This window comes from Colobus angolensis, unplaced genomic scaffold (genome assembly GCF_000951035.1).
Source record: "Colobus angolensis palliatus isolate OR3802 unplaced genomic scaffold, Cang.pa_1.0 Scaffold1, whole genome shotgun sequence".
Classification (NCBI taxonomy): domain Eukaryota; kingdom Metazoa; phylum Chordata; class Mammalia; order Primates; family Cercopithecidae; genus Colobus; species Colobus angolensis.
The window spans coordinates 17079314-17098018 of record NW_012110918.1 but is presented as its reverse complement, the minus strand read 5'-3'; the positions used below and the strand labels follow the sequence as shown (position 1 = coordinate 17098018).

Here is an 18705-nt window from a genome sequence, read left to right as displayed (position 1 = left end):
AAGGGGGTCCAGGCATGTGGGGGGAGGGGCGGGGAACCAGTCATGTTGGGGGCAGCACTGGTGGTCCCTGCTGGACTGGGGTCAACCCAGCACCATTTGGGTCAAACGACAAGGAGGTCCAAGGGCTGCCCAAAACAATGACGTCTTCAGAAAAATTGCTATTGTTTTTGGATGTGATATTAAGGAAGACAATCCAAGACAAAGATGTACATTTATTTTTTAAAAGCAGCCAAACAGTGGCAGATGAAGGCAGGTGAACAGATTTCGACTCTGGCCTGTGCAGTCCAGGCACTCATTCACGGCCCTGATACCCGAGGGGCCTCCACACCTCTATGTACAGAAATTAGTGTCAGGCCTGTAATCCCAGCACTTGGGGAGGTTGCAGTTGGAGGACTGCTTGAGGCCAGGAGTTCAAGACCAGCCTGGACAATATAACAAGACTCCATTTCTACAAAAAATATGAAAAATCAGCCAGGCATGGTGGTGTGCACCTACAATCCCAGCTGCCAGGGAGGCTGAGGTGGGAGGGTTACTTGAGCCTAGAAGGTCGAGGCTGCAGTAAGCTGTGACTGCCTTGCTACACTCCAGCTGGGGTGCCTGAGCGAGAAGAAGGGCAAGTCAGATCCAGCAGCAACAGCTTCCCCCATGTGGGGGGCGAGGCCTGGAGCTAGGCATGGCAGTGACTAGCTGAGGGACACAAGGGTTCAGAACTCCTGGGAGATGCCAGCTGGCCTCCACCCACCCCTACCCCACCCAAGTCCAAATGGAGGCAGCAGGGTTTCCTGTGTCATTCCTAAGGCCTCTCAGGTGATGCCTTCCTTCCATTACACAGAAAAACAAGAAACACAAACAACCAGGGTAAACACCTGTGGCTGGGAGGGAGCGGGGGCATTCCAGGTAGAGAAGACCTGATTACAATGTTGAGGGCTGGACAGGAAGGGCAGAAAGCTTGGGAGGTACCTCCTTCCGTCCTAAAGCTTAATTGCACCTGGAGGAAAAGAACCAGGCAGTGAGGCCCAGGAGGGCCTGTGGGCAGCGGGAGTGTCCTCTTGCTGGGGTTGTCCTTTTGTTTTAGGCATGAGAGGTTTATGCAGGCGTAATGATGAGGAAAGCGCTGGCAGAGGGACAGCCTGAGGAAAGAGGGATTATCTCAGCAAGGTCAGGATGTGACAGCTGGATGGGCTGCAGTTTCTCACAGGCAGAAGAGCAGGTCGAGAAGAGGGCCAAGAACACAGCCGGGGGAGATCATACATCTAGGCGCAGGAAGAGAAGCCGGCCAGAGAGTGGGAGCTACAGAGAGGCAGCCGCAGACCCCAGGGCGGGGAAGGAGGTGGTGGAGGGGGTGTCCCTTGCTTCAGCTCCGCAGGGGACTCCTCAGGGGCAAGGATTAGGAACAGGCCAGAGAGGCTGACAGCTCGGAAGGCAGCGATCGCCTGGACGGTTCTGGGAGAGCTACTGGAGTGGCAGGAAGGCAGGGGGCTGCCCCGGGGCCGAGAGAGGCAGTACATGCTGTATGCTGGGAGAAGCCGAGTGGCAACAGCAGCACAAACCAGACATTCTAAAGGGGAGACGCACAATTTAAGGAAGGACGTCGCTGGGCTTAGGTCAGTTGCTTTCTGTGCTTTGTTGCTGGTTCTGATGGGGAAATCTGAGTCCAAACATTTGTGGATTGGAAGGTGGGGGTCTTGCAGACAGCAAAAGTGAAGAGAGGAAGCGTTTAAGGCTGGTAAGTGGGAACCACAGGTTGAAGGCGCTACCAGCAGTGCGTTTTTCCTCTTAGAGAATGCAAACAGCATGGCCTCTTGAATAGTAACAGAGAAGATGTATTCACAACTGACAATATCGTTGTCCTCCATTAAAAACGGTAGGTGACAGACATACCTGGATCCCGAACCCGCACGTCCCTCCGACAGCCACCGCCATGCCCAGCTCCAAGCCTCACCCACCCGGGTGAGCTGCCCATGTTGGATACAATTTGTTCCTCTGTGTTCCCCAGTGCCCTGGGCAACTTCCTCAGGAGGGCCCAGACCACGCTGCCGCTGAGCTACGAACGTGTCTTCTCAAACAGGCTTTCATTTCCCAGAGGGCTGCTACGCTGCGGAGGCAGGTCCCTCCTAAAATTCCTGTCGGGACTGAGGACCCGAAGCGACAGTGCTAAGAGGCGGGGCTTTAGAAGATGGTTACATCCCAAGACTCCACCGTCCTGAGTGGGATTTTAGCAACCTGATTTAAGGCGGGGGTGCTGGAGGAACGCAGCCTCTCCTGCCTTCTGCCTTTTGCTATGTGAGGATGCGCGGTCCTCCCAGGAGGACATGGGAAAAGAAACCACCTCGAACGCAGACAGCAGCCCTCACCTGACACCACAATCGCCGGTGCCTTGACCTGGGACTTCCAGCCTCCAGAACCGGGAGAAGTAACTCTCTGTTCTTGATAAATTACCCAGTTTCAGGGGCCTGGCCAGCAGCACTGGTGGGCTGAGACAAGGGTGGAGACCCCCGTGTGACTGGCTCTGCAGGCCAGGCCAGCCCCTGCAGCTGCACAGCACGTACCACAAAGAAGGTGCTGCCAACAGAAGAAATCCCAGCCCGAGCTTCGTGGTCATGGATCCCACCCTCCCTCTCGTGTCCTGGCCACCATCCTTCTCTCAGATGCCACACTGGGCTGCTGGCCTAGATGTGTTCAGGCCTCTGAGCAGGTCAGGGTGAGTGCCTCACAATGCCTTTCTCCACCTCCTCTCACTGGTGAAACTTCACTCATCACAGGAGGTGGCACGAGGACACCCCAGCAGCAGTGATGCCGCCTGCCTCCAAGGCAAGCAGAAGGAGCGTCCCTACTCTCTCCTCTGTCTCCAAGAAAAGCACTGATCAGAGGGAGCGCCTCTCCCTGGAGACCCTCTTTTCCTGGCGCACACGGACTGTGGCTCATAACCCTCACGACTTAGGTGTTTACCAGCTACCTGGGCCAGGCCGGGAACTCAGAAGTTCTCATTGCACAGAGTCCTTTCAACCTGCGAATAAGCAGCACTCGGGCTGTTCCCAGTGACACTGGTGACAGTACTCAAAGTTAGGTTTAATGCCCAGTCTCAGAGTGCACTGAAATGGCTTCTGAATCCAGTTTAAATTGTTCTATGTACCGAATATGCATCTACAGCAACATTTACTCAGCAGCACAAATAACGAGAAACCAAAGAGGCTAACATCTCCTGGATTAATTCACACCATTTTATAACAAGGCTGGTGACACCATGCCACCATCCTTATGGGTTCACATGTCGGCTTGGTTCTGGCATGGGACACCGTGCCACCCTCCACACAGGCCTACATGATGGCATGGCTCTGGCATGGGACACACGCCACGCTCCATACAGGTCTATGTGACAGCACGGTTCTGGGGTTCCAACAATGATGCCATCGAGAGAGGCATTACCGATTCCATCTCAGCACAAGTCAAATGAGGATGAAAATGGCTTCCACAATACACTGCCCAGTTTAACACAAGTCAAATGACCACTTTTTTATTTACAAAAGAGTCATGAACGCCTACTATTAAATATGGAGCTGAATGCACGGCCAGTTTTTGCATGCAATGTGACCTAATGTCACTGATTAAATACAGAGGCATGTGCATGCTTAGGCACATAACTCAGAAAAGAAGCCACACTACCACTAAAATGCCCAGAAGTTTAAGAAGAAGATACAAAGAGGCAAACAAGTAGTTAACGGGTCATTCACTGTGTGATAAATGTGATATAAGTCCACTGTTCAGCAGGTATGATTTCAAACAAACACTGAAGCTAATTTGGAACATAGTGATGATGGCATCAAGCAGGAGACAACAAACGCCTTTCTTCCCATTAGACACGGACAGTGAGGAGGCCGGGGACAGGCAGGAGTGGGGCCAGGGGCTGAGCACTCTTTCCCGTGCAGTATTCCGCCCAAGCTGATTTCTGAGAATTACACGCATAACTCAGTAGCTATGGGAGACCCACTGTGGGCTCAACTGCATAGTCTTAATTCTTTTCTGAATGTTCCTTTTACGTTAAAAGAATACTCTGTGTACACTTGCTACCCTTGAGTCCTTCAGACACATTTCACATGGATGCATTCAAATGCTCACAAAGTCTTTGGGACTCACTAAGCAGCCTACTGGGACTCCGAGTGAGATCATGCACTCCCTGGCTCTCCTGTTAGACAGAGATGGGAGAAGGAAATGTGAGCCGACAGTGAATGACTAGAAGGGAAGTCCTAACATCAACCAAAAACCTAAAGGCAAGCAGCTCTTAAAAAAAAATTCAGGGGCCGGCGCGGTGGCTCACGCCTGTAATCCCAACACTTTGGGAGGTCTAGGTGGGCGGATCATGAGGTCAGGAAATGAGACCATCCTGATTAACATGGTGAAACTCCATCTCTACTAAAAATACAAAGATTAGCCAGGTGTGGTGGCGGGCGCCTGTAGTCCCAGCTACTCGGAAGGCTGAGGCAGGAGAATCGCTTGAAGCAGGGAGGCGGAGGTTGCAGTGAGCTGAGATTGCACCATTGCACTCCAGCCTGGCAACACAGCAAGACTCTGTCTCAAAAATAATAAAATAAAATAAAAAACATAAAAAAATTCATGTAACCCTTTTTCTTAGGGAAATTAGGTGATTTTTAAAAGGCCCTAGGTACATAAAATTTGGTCAAATTAGTCAATAGTTAGGCAGTGGCCTTATAAATATCTTTTTGGCTTTTACCATTACTAATTACACTGAGCCTTGGGACAGCAATTTGATATGGTCAGCAGATATTTTAAAATTTCACAAAGGTTGTCTGTCTACTCTGTTCAGTCTTTAAAGTTTGGCAGAATTCACTAGTAAAGATATCTGGGGGAGTTATCTTTGTATGGTGGTTAACCAGAAATTTAATTTCCTTAAGAGATATATCTTATCCAAATTTTCTTTTTCTTCTTCTGTCAGATTTGATAACTTGTGTCTTTCACAGAATTTATCCATTGCATCTAAGATGAAAAATTTACTGGCATATGGTCCTTCATGATTAAAATGATTCCCTTATTCTCCTTTTATTTATTAATTTTCGTTTTTGGAGACAGGGTCTCACTCTGTGGTCTATGCTGGGCTGCAGTGACATGATCACTGCACTGCTCACTGCAGCCTTGATGCCTCTCAGCTCAGGTGATCCTCCCACCTCAGCCTCCCAAGTAGCTGGGACTACAAGCATGTGTCACCACGCACTGGTCATTTTTGAATTTTTTTGCAGAAATGGGGTTTTGCTATGTTGCCCAGGCTGGTCTTGAACTCCTGGGCTCAAGCAATCCACCTGCCTCGGCCTCCCAAGTGCTGGGATTACAGGCGTGCGCCCTCGCACCTGGCCCCTTATTCTCCTTTGAACGTCTGTAGATCAGAAAGGATGTGCCCTCCTTCATTTCTGATGCAGGTCATTTGTATCTTCCCTCTGTTTTTCTTGAGCACTGTATGAAAAGTGTTGACAATTTTAATGAACCTTTCAAAAACTATCAACTAGTTTCATGAATTTTCACAAGTTTTTGGGTTGATTTCTGTTTACTTTTGCTCTTCCCTTTATCATTTCTTTTCTTCTACTTATTTAGGGTTTAATGTATCTTTTTTTTTCTGGTCTTAAAGAAAAACTTAGACCATGTATTTGAGAGTTTTCTAATTAAAAACTATAAATGGCATTAAATTTTGAGATCAATTATTGCTGGTACATGAACACCTAGTTCAGTAATGATGCCTGTTTCTTTCCATAGTGACAAACAGTGAGCTTACAAACAGCAGTAAGAAAGGGTATAGTGCACACCTCTAGGTGGACCTTTGCAAGCGTTTCTATATACTGCTAACAAAGAAAAAGGACTGCCAACTCAACAGGTATGTTACTTATTGTAAGATCCTTCTGGACCTCAGATATGTTAAGTGTGAAAATGCACATGCTGGATCAGGCGTGGTGGCTCATGCCTGGAATCCCAACACTTTGGGAGGCTAAAGCGGACAGACCACTTGAGCCCAGGAGTTCAAGGATGCAGTGAGCTATGACTGTATCACTGTGCTCCCACAGAAGTAAAAGTGAGAGACCCTGTCTCTATTTTTTAAAAAAGGACCAGATGTGGTGCCTCACACGCTTGTAATCCCAGCACTTTGTAAGGCCGAGGTCTGAGGATCTCCTGAGCTTAGAGTTCCAGACCAGCCTAGGCGACATGGTGAAACACAGTCTCTACAAAAGATACAAAAACTAGTCGGGTATGGTGGCATACAACTGTAGTCCCAGTTACTTGCGGGGCTGAGGCGGGAGGATTGCTTGAGCTCGAGAAGTTGAGGCCACTCGAGGTCACTCGAGAACAGTGAGCCAGGTTCACACCACTGCACTCCTGCCAGGATGACAAAGCAAGATCATGTCTCAAAAAATAAAAAAAGCACATGCTAGAATCAGTGAATTATGTTAGATGACCCTTACTGTAAACAGATAACTACAAATGTTCACATTCCTTCTGCTGGTTATGGAGTTATCTTGTCTTACTAGGGGTCAGGAATTCTAATACTGTTTTAGTGCTAGAGAGAATCTCTGCCTTATTCCCAGCTTCGAAGGGAAGACATCTCAAGTCTCTCCACTAGGCTGATTTGCTGAAGAGCTCTGATGTAGCCTTTACCAAGTTAAGTAAGTCGTGGTAACCTCCATTTAAAACATGAGAGACTACTGATGGCAGTGATCTCAACTTCCTCCATAACGAGAGAAAAAGAACAGGACAAGGACGGAGAGCCCCAGGAAGGAAATCATGGCAAATGAGAGGCGCTGGGCATGAGAAGAGAAGCGGAACAACCACAGTGGAGGCTGTCAGTTCGGGGGCCCGGGCACCCAGCTTTGAATCCTGGCTCCACCAGTTACTCTCCAAGCAACCTGAACTTCCTCATCCTGAAAGCAGCACTAATGTTAGTCCCCACCTCACAGGCGTGTGGTGTTGGATGAGTTCATTAGTGGAATGGCTCCAGCGATGCTTGACAAATGCTAGCTACTGTTATCCCTGTAATTGTAAAATGTCAACCAAAAAGAAACAGTTGGACAAGTGGTAAGTGGCTCAGCAGAGGTGAGAGAAGTGAAGCCTTCGACCTGGATGGTGCAAAGTCAAAATGAAGCACTCAGCTCTCAAAGCCTGGTATGAGCAAGGATCAAGAACTGAGACAACCAGGTCTCTCGAAGGAAGAACGGAGAGCAAGTGCCTAGCTGAAAATCTGGGAGAAGAGTGTTCAGAGGCCCCGGACGCCACTTCCCACACTGGCAGGGCTCTCGGGAAATGAGACCCTGTGGATACAGAGATGCAATGGACAGCGCAGGGTTGCCTGTATCTTCCAGATTCGCTCTCTTCATTGTGCTTTTCATCTGTTTATCGCAGTTTTCCCCTGGCTCTTTAAGGCGAACATTTAATTTTTCTTGTTTTTTTAATCTTTGTTTTCTGACTAAACGTATTAAATCCTCGCCTGCTTTGGCTACATACACCCCACAGACAGGAAAAGTGTTATTACTAACATTTGGCTGTATTTTATCAGTTTTAAAGTGTTTCCTCTTTAATCTAAGGATTTTAAGATTTTAGTTTTCAGACTTTTGTTAAAGCTCTCCTTTTGTTACCGAGTTCTAGCTTCACTGTGTGTGGTCTGCCATGGAGTTTACATGAAGCTGATTCTTCTGGATTAGTAAAGCTTTCTTTGTACTCACGTGCATGATTTACTTCTGTGAATGGTCCACATATGTCCACATTCCCTGCTGGAGGTATGGCTCTGTGTGCCTCTACGGGGTCTGGCGAATTAATTCGGTGACTAAAGTCTTCTTTGGTTTGCTTCCTCTGTCTGTACTTGGTGTCTCTGTATCTAAGCACATTTCTCACTCATCTGCTTCGATCCATACTTACCTCCGTTCTCATCTTACCTAGTTCAAGGCCATGTTGTCAGATGCACACGGATTCATGATCTTATATACCTTCCTGCTTTCCTGTTCCTTTTACCACAATACAACATTTTTCTTTGCCCCTTTCAATAATTTATCTCAGCTTCTGCTTTGAGTCATATCGGAACTAGCCACTTCAGATTTCTTTTAGCTCGTATTTCTCTTTTTCATCCTTTGATTTCCAACCTTTGAAAGGGGTCTTGCCCCGTCACCCAGACTGGAGTGCGGTGACGTGATCACAGCTCACTGCAGCCTTGAACTCCTGGGCTCAAGTGATCCTCCTGCCTTAGGCTCCGGAGGAGCTGAGGCCACAGGCGTAAGCCACCATGTCCAGTGAATTTTTAAATTTTTAGTAGAGACAGGGTCTTGCTGTTTTGCCCAGGCTTAAATATTTTGCTTTAAATGTGTGTCTCATGGACAAGAGACTGCTGTATCATCATTTTAACCAACACAAGAATCATGGCCCTTTGAGAGGTGAGTTCAATTCATTTACAGTTACAACTTTACTCTAAAACATTTTAGCCATCGTATCTTACACTTTCTATTTACTAAGCTTGTCTTTTCTCCTTTTCTACCTTTTTTTAGAGAGACGAAAATTTTCTTTCCTTAGGTATTTAAACTTTGTCTCTGCCTCTCGCTTTTCTCCCCTTCCCTCTAGCTCCGTCCTTTGGCTGGGAATTCCTCAAACAAGCTTCCCGGCTTCCTGGTTTACTCCTGGCCCTGTCTATAATGTTGCTTTTCAATCTGTCTCTTCAATTATTCCCCCAATTACATTTTTCAGACTCAACGCTTCCAACTGGTCTTTCTTCCTGTTTCTTCTTCATGTTTCCAATTGTCTTTTATCACTTTGAATATATTTATTATTGGATTGCTTCTCTTCACAAGGGCGGCGAGACAAACCCTCTTTCCTCCCTCTTATTTTCCGTCTTTCTGAGCCCCAGACACAGCGCAGCAGGCGGTGTATATCAAGGGCAATGGAGGAGAGCCGAGCGTCCTCCACCTCGCCGGCACCCTGGGGCCCTCTCACCAGCTCCACTGTCTCCTCCGGTCTCACCCCTCACCCCAACCCCCAGTGGGGACCCAGCCATCTCAAGGGAGCAGCAAGGTCTCCGGCTGTGCTGCTGAGTGGGCTCCCTCCAGGATCCATCAATCTCCCTCTTTCCTGTGGCACCCGAGGACAGGGTTCAGCCGGGGAGTCAGCAGCCCGTGCCCCTCCGTCTGCTTCAATTCCCTTTCTTACCGCATCCATCAGATGGTTTTTACATGTCATCTTTTTAAAAGGGAGCTCTATTATAATACATTATGATATTCATCTTAATTGAGTGTATGTCAAGAGACTGGAACAGTGAGAGAACACTGTCTAGTTTGGGGAGAAAAAACATTCTTTGGAAACGGCTTGGAAGCCGCCGCGGGGACTGTGTGAGATCCATGATGCTGAGGCTCTACTGTGAAAGGCTCCACATCATAAAGCCGTTTCTCCAGACGCGAATTCCAAATTAAACTCGCCTACTACTAAGGTCTAAGATAGAGTCGGATACTACAAAAAAGCTTTTTATTCAATAATGTGTCCCGGTTACTTCACTCTCTGGGAGGAGCAGTGAGCTCCTCTCCCTTCACACATAATGCACGAAGACACAGTCATTGGACTGCTGTTGAAAGGAAGCAGCAAAAGACCCGAGAGCACTGAATGGGCAGAACAAGGTGTGTTCTCTGGCAAAGCAGATGTATTTTAGAAGACTCCTAGGAGAACAAATGGTTAACTCTGTCATCAAAACCACAAGAATTTATGTTTCTAAAGGTAATTCTGAATGATTCTTGGTTGAGTCATCAAGAAAAAATACGAAGCAAATGTCACAGCAAATGTCTGAAATGAGACAGGCACTGCAAACCGCTTAGCCTGGCCAGATAGAGCCATGCTGAGCCTCCACCCCACCTGCGCGCCAGGAGATCTGTACATCTTCCGTCTCCTGCAGGCAATGTGGGAGCGAAACTTTCCACGCTGACAAATCCACGTTAATGCTCTATCATTAACATTTATACTCCCGGAAATCTTTCAACTTAATTGAAAGAAAGGAAATAAGTTTTTTGACCTCTCTTCAATCCAAAATAATGTCTATCATTTTCATTAATAGACAATACTAGTGCATGCAGCACAGTGCAATAGACATCAATCTGTTTTATAGCAAGTCCCACAGCAAATTAAGTCCCACTGGGTTATAATTTTCAGTAGTATACAAATAGACCCATAATAAATCTAAAATGGTATTATGCCACTCAATCAAAGAAGTAGAAAACAGCCAAGGGAAAAAATATATTTTGGATTCTCACACTGTATTGATGTACACGGTGAGTAAGATAATAATTTATATGGAAAGTAATGTCATTGCTCATTTTGGAATTATTGAAATCAGTTTTTGAAAATGAAAAAGACTGAGGCAAAAATGAAAAAAAAATTAGAGAACAATGTCTTCCAACAACTAGTTTCATCATCAAATAAGATTCGTAACTACACTTGCCACCAAATACCCATGTACACATTTTGTCCAAATGAAGCAAAGCTGTATGCTATTTACCCAGCACACCGCATTCTGTAGCAGCTGTGCCAGCATAATGAGAGCAGCATGCTTAGAAACCGTTCTCTTATTTACATAGTAAAGGGAGGGAAGGAGGGAGGGAATCCACCTTCCTGAGCATCGCCCTTCTCCAGGTCACCTGCCGACCGGGCAGACACGCACAGTCGTCATCTGCAGCCCAATCCTGGTTCCCTTTTCTGGAGCAGGAAGTGCCAAGCTACAGCTCCCAGGCCAAATCTGGCCAACTGCCTGTTTTCTTAAAGAAAACTTGACGGAGGCCTGGTGCGGTGGCTCCTGCCTGTAATCCCACAACTTTGGAAGGCTGAGGCAGGCGGATCAACTGAGGTCAGGAGTTTGAGATCAGCCTGGCCAACATGGTAAAACCTCGCCTCTACTAAAAATACAAAAATTAGCCAGGCATGGTGGTGGGTGCCTGTAGTCCCAGCTACTCGGGAGGCTGAGGCAGGAGAATCGCTTGAACCGAGGAGGCGGAGGTTGCAGTGAGCCGAGATCGCACCATTGCACTTCAGCCTGGGAAACAGAGCAAGACTTGGTCTCAAAAAAAAAAAAAAGCAAGCTTCGCTGGAACACAGCCATGCTCACTGGTTTATATATTGCCCGTGGCTCTTTCATGCTGCCAACAGCAGACCTGGGACTGTCTGGCCCGAAAAGCCTAACCCAAGTGTGTCTGCCCCTTCACAGAACCAGGTCTGCCGACTTCCATCAGAGTGCTAGGCTGAACCTTCCCACCCTCATACTCCTGATGCCTAAGCCCTAAAGCCCTAGGCTCTGGCTAAATTCTGTCCACTTACATCACTGCAAAATGTACATGCACAGAAAAAAGGCCAACAGGCAATACATCAAAAAGTGAACACTAGTTGTCCTTAGATGGTAAAATCTTGGATAATTTTTTTCTACTTTTAACTTTTTAGTAATTTTCTGAAAAGAATGTGTATTTCATTTTTAATTAGAAAATAAATTGACTTTTCAAAATGAAAAAATAAAACCGTAATCCTAAAAACATATGTAATTACTGTCTGACAAACTATCTCACCCTTCCACTGGAAAAGAAAAAAACTCTGGTGGTTTTTAACTTAGCTCACATAAAACTACACATTTCACTTGATAATTCTTTAATGAACATAGTCCATTACCACTCACAGGCTACAGACACCCAGCAAAATGTCATGTTCAAACTAATTTCAGTACTTCAGTATGGGAGAAAGCAGTTTATTGTAAAAGAGCTGCCACCTGAGACACCGCTCAATTGCTCCAGGCAGTGGTTATCTGATGACCACTGTCTGCCACTGTGGCATATTGATTTCAAAGTCCCTCTTATGGCAACTGTATTGGTTTGCTTTTCACTGCACTTCCTACTAAATGCTTACTTTAAAAAATCTGACTGTGTCCTAACTCCTACAAGGATTTCAGAGGCTACTGGGATGATGCATCACATCTTGGTAGAGAGAAAGCACATTCCCCAATCAGAGGGCAGGTACTCATTTTAGAATCACAAGGCCGGCAGCCTCAGTGTGAAAGCCTGCTTCTTCATGTCATGTCATGTCATGTCATGTCATGTCATTTCATTTCATTTCATTTCATTTCATTTCATTTCATTTTATTTTATTTTATTTTACAGATGGGGTTTCCCTGTGTTCCCAGGGCTGGTCTCAAACTTCTGGGCTCAAATGATCCTCCTGCCTCAGCCTTCCGAGTAGCTGGGACTACAGGACACACTGCCACATCTGGCCCAGGCATCTTTAGGAGCACACGGCTGTGTGCGGAGGGAAGCCAAGTCCTTACCACTCATGGCGGGAGAACGAAGTGCCTGAGAGACACCTGTCTACTCAAGGAAATGCACTGGGTTTGTGCTTGTTCTCTCAACACGGGACGCCTCTGGTCTGCATGTTGGGGCCTCTATCTCCCTACTCTGCATCTCCTGGCTTTTCTATTTCCCATCTCGACCCTTTCCCATGGCCTCCTGTGAGCCCCCACTGTAGCCTTCCAGGCCATTCATTTGGCTCCAGCAGTGTCTCTCCTGCTATGGGTCCCATCTACCGTGTTCTTTATTTCAAACATTCCAGTGCGCCAGTCTTCCTGCAGCAAGGACACCAGTGTAACAACTATCGCACACACAGAAAGCGCCTTCATACGAACCAGAAATTAGGTGAGCGCTCATAGTACCTGGTTCAGCTTCATGTTGTTGAAAGAGGCACTGAGAGGTAGAAAAAACAGTATTGGAAAGAAAAGATAGTTTGAGGTGATGGATAAGTTGGATAGATCCCAGTTACCCTGATTTTGATCGTTATGCATTGTATGCATGGATCAAAATATAACCTAGACCCCCAAAATACGTACAACTATCATATATCAATCTAAAGAGTGCAAAGCAAATTCATTATAAGTTACTCAGTCTGTTATATGCTGTTACAGCAACACAAAACAGACAGACAGACAAGAAAAAGTACTATAAAAGAAGAACCAAGCAGAAAATCACCCAGGGGCCTGTAGGCTGAAGCTTCTGCAGACGCACAATGGACACTGCCATGGAACAGGCCTCATTCCCACTCATTTTCCCATCCCCCACTCCTGATTTCCTGCATGACTGCTTCGGTGCCCCTGAAGATAGGAGATGATGGAATAAAAGGCTCCACCAGTCCCACGTTGGCCAGGCTAGTCTCGAACTCCTGGCCTCAAGCAGGACTGTGGGTGAGAAGGCAGGAGACGGCCTGGAGTGTTAGGCCATCTTGACAGAAGCCTCAAGAGTGTCCTCGGCCGACAGCACAGTGTCTGCTGCACAGCTGCACCATTCGCACGGCACCTCAAGGGAGAGGTATTTATCTACTAGCCGGTAACAGCCACGACATACAAGCTTTTCAGCAAAACATAAAATGGGAAAGTAGATATTAAAGAGTGGCAAGATGGTCTAGGGGAGAATATTGGATTTGGAGGCAGGAAACACACAGATCCCATTGTGCGTTCTGCCGGTGATGTCGGGACTGAAATGTGGCTTCTACCATCTTGGAATATCACACACATTTCTTCAGTTATGTTCCCAATGGCTATAACTTGTAAAAAGGATGGAGATAGAAAAATCATGGCTTTTTTTTCATTGCTAAAAATAAATGGAAAGATTATGCTTCAACTCAAGCAAGGAATTAAATGACTTCCTTTTTCATAGTAGCCTTTTCTTCCCCGAAAGTCAGTCCAGTTTCCAGCATGACCAATCCTGGTACTAAGACATCTCCAAAATGAACAAAGGTAAGGGGACGGTGTTCTTGGAAATCACAAAGCAGTGAGCTAGAACAGATCAGAAGGAAGAAAGGATCTTGAACTCTCAAAGAGTAAAACCCAAGCCTCCACCGGGAATCCTGAATCCTGAACGACACAAAAAGAAGACGGGGTACACTCATGTCTGTCACATGGGCTCCTGGGATGAGGTGAATGCCTGGGACCCACATGGGCTGGGATTCCTGTGGGAAAGCCCAGGTGAGTGGGTCCCAGGGGCACAGCAGGGGCCACTCACCAGCGCAGGGCGATCTTGATGGGGGTGGTGAGGCAGGAGGTGAACAGGTCAGCCGGGAGGTCGGGGATCATGGGCAGCAGCTCGGTGGCCTCGCAGGCTGCCAGCTGGATGCAGTTTTTCATTGACGGAGGCAAAGGCATCTGAGCAAGAGGGTGATTTGGGTTGATTGCAGCTACCTAAAGGGCAGAACATTCGGGAAAAGAGAGTGTGACTTAGCTGCTGGTCACAACCAAAGAGTAAGCTGGAGCTGTAACACAGAAGGAAAGAAGAAATCAACTCAGGCGGTCAGTTTTCACCGGAAAGTCCTCTGGAGAGAGACACCGCTGCTGAACTGTCTCTGGAGGCCGACTGTAAGCCTGGAAAACTGTCCGTCTCATTCCCAAGGCCCTTCTGACGGCACAGCCTGGTTACGTCTCAGTCAACTCTGTTTTCTTCCCGGTTTTCCTCTTTGCAGGCCCCTACTTACCCTAGGATTCTATCAGTGTCTACCAGGTCTTTCATGGTGTCTTATGGTTTATTTATTTATTTTATTATTATTATTATTATTTTTTTTGAAACGCAGTCTCGCTCTGTTGCCCAGGCTGGAATGCAGTGGCGCAATCTCGGCTCACTGCAAGCTCCGCCTCCCGGGTTCACACCATTCTCCTGCCTCAGCCTCCCGAGTAGCTGGGACTACAGGCGCCCGCCACCTCGACCCAGCTAATTCTTTTTATTTTTAGTAGAGACGGGGTTTCACCGTGTTAGCCAGGATGGTCTTGATCTCCTGACCTCGTGATCCACCTGCCTCAGCCTCCCAAAGTGCTGGGATTACAGGCGTAAGCCACCGCGCCCGGCCCCTTATGGTGTTCAGGTTATGTGACATGAACTCCATCACCCACAAAAAAGCAAAGCACAAAATGTGAGTCTGAGTGGGCTGACTAAAGCGCCCATCAAAAGAGACTGGAAAACAGACAGAGCGAGCGAGTGAGCACACGTCACTGAGTGGAGCGAACGCGCACCCCCAAGTGGGGGATTAGGGAGGGTTTATTTTCTCCCATCTTCATCGGATTTCTCTAAATGTTCTACAAACAAATGGGCAATAATTTTGTAAATGACGAGTTAATGGGTGCAGCACACCAACACGGCACATGTATACATATGTAATAAATCTGCACATTGTGCATGTGTACCTAGGACTTAAAGTATAATAAAAAATTTAAAAAAAAATTTTTGTTATCAGGGAGAAAGGTGGGGTGTTTTTTAAATTCAAAACTTAATCTCTCTTTAAAGTAGGGATAGGAATGCCGGTTGATATTTATTTCAATGAGACTTTGGTCATGTAAAAGTATCATATGCGAAGCTGATATCACAGTGCCATTTTAGGAAGAAAGGCACTAAGTGAATTGTTGTTTACTACTAAAATGCACAGAAAATTTCACTTTTTACCAAATGAAATCTAATTGAAAGTGTAACTCTTCTTTCTTTTTAAATAATGCATTACATTCAAAGGTTTAAAAAATGACAGGGCTGTCTGATACATGAGTTTGCTACACTGCCAAGGATAAGCAGGTGGGTTCCTCTTTTACCAAAAAACCACAGCACTCAGCAAAACACAGGATCCTTATACTACCAAGTACAGTTATTCCAGCATTGAGATTGTGATCCCTTTCCCTGGCTACCTACATTGCCTGTATGTGGCCATTTCAGTAATCCACAAGAGGTTTTGCTGTCGTTTTCAGAAGTAATGAAGTTCACAAGAATTCCTGGCATTTTGGCCAGTAAAATTTAATAAGCATAACACACGAGGGATTCTGTACACACACTGCTCTGCCTGCTCCTGGAAATAACTGACAAGAGCTGGACAATATCAGAACCAGTTCCGCCAAGTAGAATGCTTTCAGCTGGGGGTGTCCTCAGACACCATGGGCTGCATGCAGGGCCCACCTGCTAGAAGGGAGGCCCCATGGACCCTGGGAGAGCTCGGCTCACAAAGCCCCTCCAGGGGCATCATCACGGCTGGTCCTTTGTTGCAGGGAGAGGGGAGAGGAGAAAGGGTAGCAGGAAACAAAGGGATAGAAAGAGACAGGGAACAGACAAAACAAGAACACACCACAGGCTGTGGAGACGGAATCTGGATTGCCTTCACTTCAGTTACCCTGAAATGTGATGCCTGGGCATACCATGTAGATAGCTAAAGGAATGAAGACATAAAACTCCAAAAGTGCTGATCACGCAGGGCCACATGGCTTGCAGCACTCCTTCATTCACGTGTCTACAAATACCTATTATTCGGCTGTAACGGAAAGCATTCTGCTGTAGGGCCCAATCTCGTCTGCCCATCTAGGCCGGGGACGTGGAACAACAAGGTACCGAACGAGGCTTCAGACCGAGAGCACCTCCTGCTAATGTGGGGTCGTGGATCAAACGGTCAGCACGAGGGCCGGAGCATCACACCACAGAGACTGGTCATCCCAGATCCGGGGCCTGGACACTGTTTGTGCCTGACACAATTCCTAGGGCTTGTTTTGTGAACACCACAGGGACAAGGTCACTCTTCTGTTTACTCAGACTGTGGCAGGCCTCCATGAAGAAGAGGCGCTATTACAAACGAATATTGTAAGTGACGATGAATATGGGGTGGGGGTGAGATGTGTCCAGAACACACGGCTTTTAATCACCGAGGGCTACGATGTGCTGCCCAGCTTGACGGGAGAGAATGTGTCTGTGTCTGCATTTTTGCTCTTTCCTTGCTCCTTACTTTTAGTTGTGAAGTTCTTAGTATTTGTCGCAGCTCTTTCACGTATATTATTTCATCTGCTTTTTACCATCCCCATGAGGTTTCAGCTCCATGTTAAAACAGCTTTGATGATGAGGACACAGAGGCCCCAAGGATGACATGGACTGCCCCACAGCTGGGCCAGCACATGCGTCCAGAGTGCTGGGCACTGCCCCCGATTTTAGGGGCACCATTATCCCATCTGGATCCTCCTGAATCTCCACCAAACACCTACGATGCCAACATGAAAGCTGCCGAGCCTTCTCCAGACAGCACTCCCAGTGCTTCTGGAATGAAATACCCACAGAGGTGTGTTCACTCACAGCCATCCCGCACAGCGGTGATGGTACAGAACGCACTGTCATCTGACTCTGGCAAGCTTTGTTTTTAACATCTCAAATGGAAGGTACTAACGACTGCTAGTTTTATTAATAACCCATTCTACCACAGGAACATTAAACCCAGAGTACAAATCAAATTCTCATATACTTAATAATATAAACTTTTCAATAAAATCTGCAATTTCTAGAGGAATGAGGTTTTTTTATGACAGTAAATTACATGTAGCATAAAATTTGCCATGCTGTTTTAAATGTACAGTTCACCGACGTTAGGTGTATTTACAAGCTGCGTAACAATCACCAAGCATCACCAAGGAGTGGTGCTTTTTAAAGAAGAGGGAAGAGGGAAGGCAAAATCATGTTTAAAACCATTTCCTGGGCTCTGGGCTCTAGGCTCTATAAGCTAAAACAGCATCAGCAATGCAACCTGCTCTACACAGAAAATTAGTTTCCAGGTCTGCTGTGACAGGCCCTCTAAGCCAGATGATGGGTCCAGGCACGATGTGGACCTGTAGCTATTCAGACCCGCATCACAAAAGGCAGATGCGATGGGTAGGAGCGGCCATGTGAGCCTGGTGCTGGGAGGGCACGGGAAGGCTGTGAGGAAGTGCTGACTCCTATGCTTGATGGAAACGCACTCGCCCTGGCCTCCAGAAAGGGGCTGGGAGGGAGGAGAGGGGGAGGCATCTGAGGCAGACCTCCACGGAGTGAAGCACACAGTCCTGAACTGTGGAAGGCGCCATTTGCGATGTCTGTCTGGGACTGTTGGCAGACTTGTGTTATTTTAATCAGCACCACTACCACTGGCCCTGTAAGAATGGCTGGCAGAGGATTAAAAAGGAAACAACTTTAAGTGGGAGGAAATGGCCCTTTATGCAAAAACTAAGTTCAATATTCCTATTTCCCTTTTCAAAGGGATATGTATATAGCAGAAATATAGCAAAAATATCAGTGTGGTTTACTAGTTTTAGCTTTTCTTTTTGTATAACCAGGTGTGGTGGCTCACATCTGTAATCCTAGCACTTTGGGAGGCTGAGGTGGGAGGATCACTTGAACCTAGGAGTTCAAGATCAGCGTGGGCAAGATGGAAAGACTCTCATCACTCCAAAATTTTTTTTAATTAGCCGGGTGTGGCGGTGCATGCCTGTAGTCCCAGCTTCTCAAGAGGCTGAGGTGGGAGGACTGCTTGAGCTCAGGAGTTTGAGACCAGCCTGGGCAAGATGGCAAGACCCCTGTCTCTACAAAAAAGTTGTTTAAAATTAGCCTGGTGTAGTGGTGCGTGCCTGTAGTCCTGGCTACTCAGGAGGCTGAGGTGGGAGGATCCCTTGGGCTCAGAAGTTCAAGGTGGCAGTGAGCTGTGGTGGCACCACTGCACTCCAGCCTGGGTGACAGAGCAAACCCATCTCTAAAAACAAACCAAAAAAAGCCCCCCTATATGAAAAGCTTTTCTTTTTGTTAAGTTGCGTCTATGTTAAATGTACTGTCTAACCATTACTGAGAAGTGAGCAAGAGGTCCTTCCACCACAGCCTCTAAACACACACTGCATCCCTCCATCCAACAGGTCCT

The 18705-nt window shown here is 47.0% G+C and overlaps 1 protein-coding gene across 1 annotated transcript in view; it reads right to left on the bottom strand.

Annotated features, from left to right (window-relative positions):
- RPTOR (regulatory associated protein of MTOR, complex 1) overlaps nt 1-18705 on the bottom strand; it is a 400798-nt gene that overhangs the window by 183418 nt on the left and 198675 nt on the right. The window contains exon 9 of the mRNA XM_011933231.1: nt 14043-14218. Coding sequence (XP_011788621.1) covers nt 14043-14218 — 176 coding nt within the window. The remainder of the gene's footprint in view (nt 1-14042; nt 14219-18705) is intronic.